Consider the following 3,415-nt stretch of genomic DNA (forward strand, 5'->3'; position numbering starts at 1 on the left):
AAAAAAAAAAAAAAAATGGGGACGACTGCAACAGTAACTATGATAAACACTGTGTAGGTCCTTACATTTACATTGTTTGGTCCCCAGTTGCTAAATTACATAAATAGTATACCTACCTCATGGAATCATAAGTGTGAATACTTGTATAACACTTAGCAAAGAACCAGTCACACCATTCGTTAAATATTCATTATGACCATCGTCTACACACATGTAACTAGCAGAGGCTCAACTGCTTGCTCAACTAAAAAGAGTGCAGTGGCTACCCCGACTGCCCCTCATCGTGGCACTGAGCAGATATCCTGGAGCCAGGGAGAAGGGCACGGGCGGGCTTCTCCCTTCATCCCAGGTCTCCCCCACCCTCTTGAGTGTGAGTCAGGTGTTTTAAAGATGTGTTTGGTACAACATGGCTTCTTAACACAAACCAGCTAATTTTGTACTTAACTGGGGAACAGCATTGAGCAGGCAGCCATCTGCGCACTTGCGGCCCGTGGTATCTCACCTCCAAATGCCACGTGACTGCCGTGTCAGGGTTCTCGGTGAGAACTCCAGCAAAAGATTCTGTAGTGAGGAAAGGGCCTCCTTTTTTCTCCCCTTTGGCTTCTGTCACCCCACCCCACCTTCCTGACCTTTTAGGTCACGGGTGGAGAGGGCAGTGCTGAGTCAACAAGGAAGAGGAGGAGGAAGGTGTGAATCTTAGGGACGTAGGAGCCCAGCCCTGCCGGGGGAGTAGACGGGAAGATTCCCTCTGTCTCAGTCCTGGCTCCATTGCTCTGTGTCCTGGGTCCAACAGGATAGGTTCAAAATACTTGGGAGACTGAGGCAGGAGAATCGCTTGAACCCGGAAGGTGGAGGTTGCAGTGAGCCGAGATCGCGCCATCGCACTCCACCCTGGGCAACAGAATGAGACTCTGTCTCAAAAAAAAACTTGAGTATCCTGCAAATAGTACATAGTAAATATTATTATCATGTAGGTAATTACAAACAACTCTTCCTTGGCACTTTGTTCTCAGTGCCTCGTTTGGTCCTACAATCCTATAGGGTAGGTGCTTCTTTTTTTTTTTTTTTTTTTTTTTTTTGAGACGGAGTCTCACTGTCGCCCAGGCTGGAGTGCAGTGGTGCAATCTTGGCTCACTGCAACCTCCGCCTCCTGACCTCAGGTGATCCGCCTGCCTCAGCCTCCCAAAGTGCTGGGATTACAGGCATAAGCCGCTGCATCTGGCTAATTTCTATATTTTTAGTAGAGACAGGGTTTTACCATGTTGGCCAGGCTGTTCTTGAGCTCCTGACCTCAAGTGATCCACCCACCTCAGCTTCCCAGAGTGCTGGGATTATAGGCATGAGCCACCACACATGGCCTGGTAGTATTCTTGTTAAAATTACTGATATGAACGTTGTTGATACATAAGATTGCCAGTGTAGGCTGGGAGTGGTGGCTCACGCCTGTAATCCCAACGCTTTGGGAGACCAACGTGGGCAGATCACTTGAGCCCAGGAGTTTGAGATCAGCCTGGGCAATATAGTGAGACCTCGTCTCTGTAACAACTGCAGCAACAAAATCCCAGCCCTTTGGGAGGCTGAGGCAGGAAGATCACCTTGAGCCCAGAAATTCAAGACCAGCCTGGGCAATGTAGTGAGACCCCAACCCTATAAATAAATAAAAATAAAGGCAAGTAATTTAAAAGAATAAACATTGTGAACATCAATTCCCATCACAGCAAGCCCTGGATGAAAACATGGACCTCTTGGAAGGTATAACTGGCTTTGAAGACTCTGTCCGAAAGTGTAAGTCCCTCTCTGAGGCTGGGCTCCCCAAGGGGAAGGGGTAGGGAGTGGCAGCCAGGTCCGGGGGAACAGCTCCTCACCAGTTTTGTCTCTGACCTCCACAGTTATCTGCCATGTTGTGGGTATCACGTACCAGCACATCGACCGCTGGCTGCTGGCTGAGATGCTCGGGGATCTGTCGGGTAATGCCTTCTGGGTCCTGGTGCACATCTGGGAGGTTGGGGGTGGCCAGGGCAGTGGACCTCAGTCAGCTCCTCCAACAGGCCTGTGCAGGTCTCATCAGGTCAGCATGGAAGGCCCAACCCAGGGAGGAAATAAGGACCTGGTATAAGACAGTCCCTACCTTGAGGGAGATCCTATGCCATTTGCTCATTTCTTCTGCATTAATTGAGTGCCAACCGTGTATCAGGCAGTGTGCTAAACTGGGCATGCAGCAGTAAACAAAGTGGGATGGCTCCAATTCATTCTCATGGAGGCAGCAAAGCACATGGCAACGTGTAGGTGTCCAGTGGCAATTCATGTCGTGAAGGAAAGCAAGACAGCTCACAGACCAGCGGCATCTGAGCCCTTCCCTCCGTGGAGTGAGGCCCGTGGCCCGAGGTAGAGCAGAGGAGGATTGTGGAGCAGGGCCCTGACTTCTAACGTTCATGGGCGGGGTAGCCAGAGTGTATATGGCCAGAGCAGAGTGAGCATGGGCGAGAGTAGAGAGGTGGAGTTAGAGGGGCATCTCCAGGTCATGTGGGGCCTTGGGAGGACCTTGTCCTTTCCCCTGAGTGAGAAGGAGCCACCGGAGGGCTCTGAGCAGGGGAAGGCTCTGATCAGATGGATATTTTTTAAAGATCCCTCCAAAAACAAAAACAAAAAAGGAAAAATAACATTTGCTTACTTTTGCGAAAAGAAACATAGAAAAGGAAGTCAAAAAACTAAGGAAGGCCAGGTGCAGTGGCTCACGCCTGTAATCCAGCACTTTGGGAGGCTGAGGTGGGTGGATCATCTGTGGTCAGGAGTTCGAGACCAGCCTGCCCAACATGGTAAAACCCCCTCTCTACTAAAAATACAAAAATTTGCTGGGTGTGGTAGCGTACACCTGTAATCCCAGTTACTTGGGAGGCTGAGGCAGGGTTGAATCGCTTCAACCCAGGAGGCAGAGGTTGCAGTGAGCTGAGATCGCACTATTGCACTCCAGCCTAGTTGATAAGATTGAAACTCCGTCTAAAAAAAAAAGAAAAGAAACTAAGGAAGGCCACCTGCAATGGCTTACGCCAGTGAGGCAGGTAGATCACGTGAGGTCAGGAGATCAAGACCAGCCTGGCCAACATGGTAAAACCCCATCTCTACTAAAACTACAGAAATTAGTTGGGCATGTTGGCATGTGCCTGTAATCCCAGCTCTTCGGGAGGCTGAAGCAGGAGAATCGCTTGAACCTGGGAGCAGAGGTTGCAGTGAGCCAAGATCATACCACTGCACTCCAGTCTGGGCACTTTTAGTAGAGATGGAGTTTCACCACGTTGGCCAGGCTGGTCTTGAACTCTTGACCTCAAGTGATCCACCCACTTTGGCCTCCCAAAGTGCTGGGATTACAGGCGTGAGCCACTGCATCCAGCCAAGTAAAAGCTAACTTTTTTTTTTT

The 3,415-nt window shown here is 49.8% G+C and overlaps 1 protein-coding gene across 3 annotated transcripts in view; it reads left to right on the plus strand.

Annotated features, from left to right (window-relative positions):
* EIF3K (eukaryotic translation initiation factor 3, subunit K) overlaps window positions 1-2,632 on the plus strand; it is a 13,785-nt gene extending 11,153 nt beyond the window's left edge. For all 3 annotated transcript variants that reach the window (XM_011952388.1, XM_011952389.1, XM_011952391.1), the window contains 2 exons: window positions 1,719-1,785; window positions 1,890-2,632. In XM_011952388.1, coding sequence (XP_011807778.1) covers window positions 1,719-1,785; window positions 1,890-2,116 — 294 coding nt within the window. In that variant the 3' untranslated portion in view covers window positions 2,117-2,632. The remainder of the gene's footprint in view (window positions 1-1,718; window positions 1,786-1,889) is intronic.
* Window positions 2,633-3,415: the final 783 nt, after the last annotated feature.

Source organism: Colobus angolensis, unplaced genomic scaffold (genome assembly GCF_000951035.1).
Source record: "Colobus angolensis palliatus isolate OR3802 unplaced genomic scaffold, Cang.pa_1.0 Scaffold34, whole genome shotgun sequence".
NCBI classification, from domain to species: domain Eukaryota; kingdom Metazoa; phylum Chordata; class Mammalia; order Primates; family Cercopithecidae; genus Colobus; species Colobus angolensis.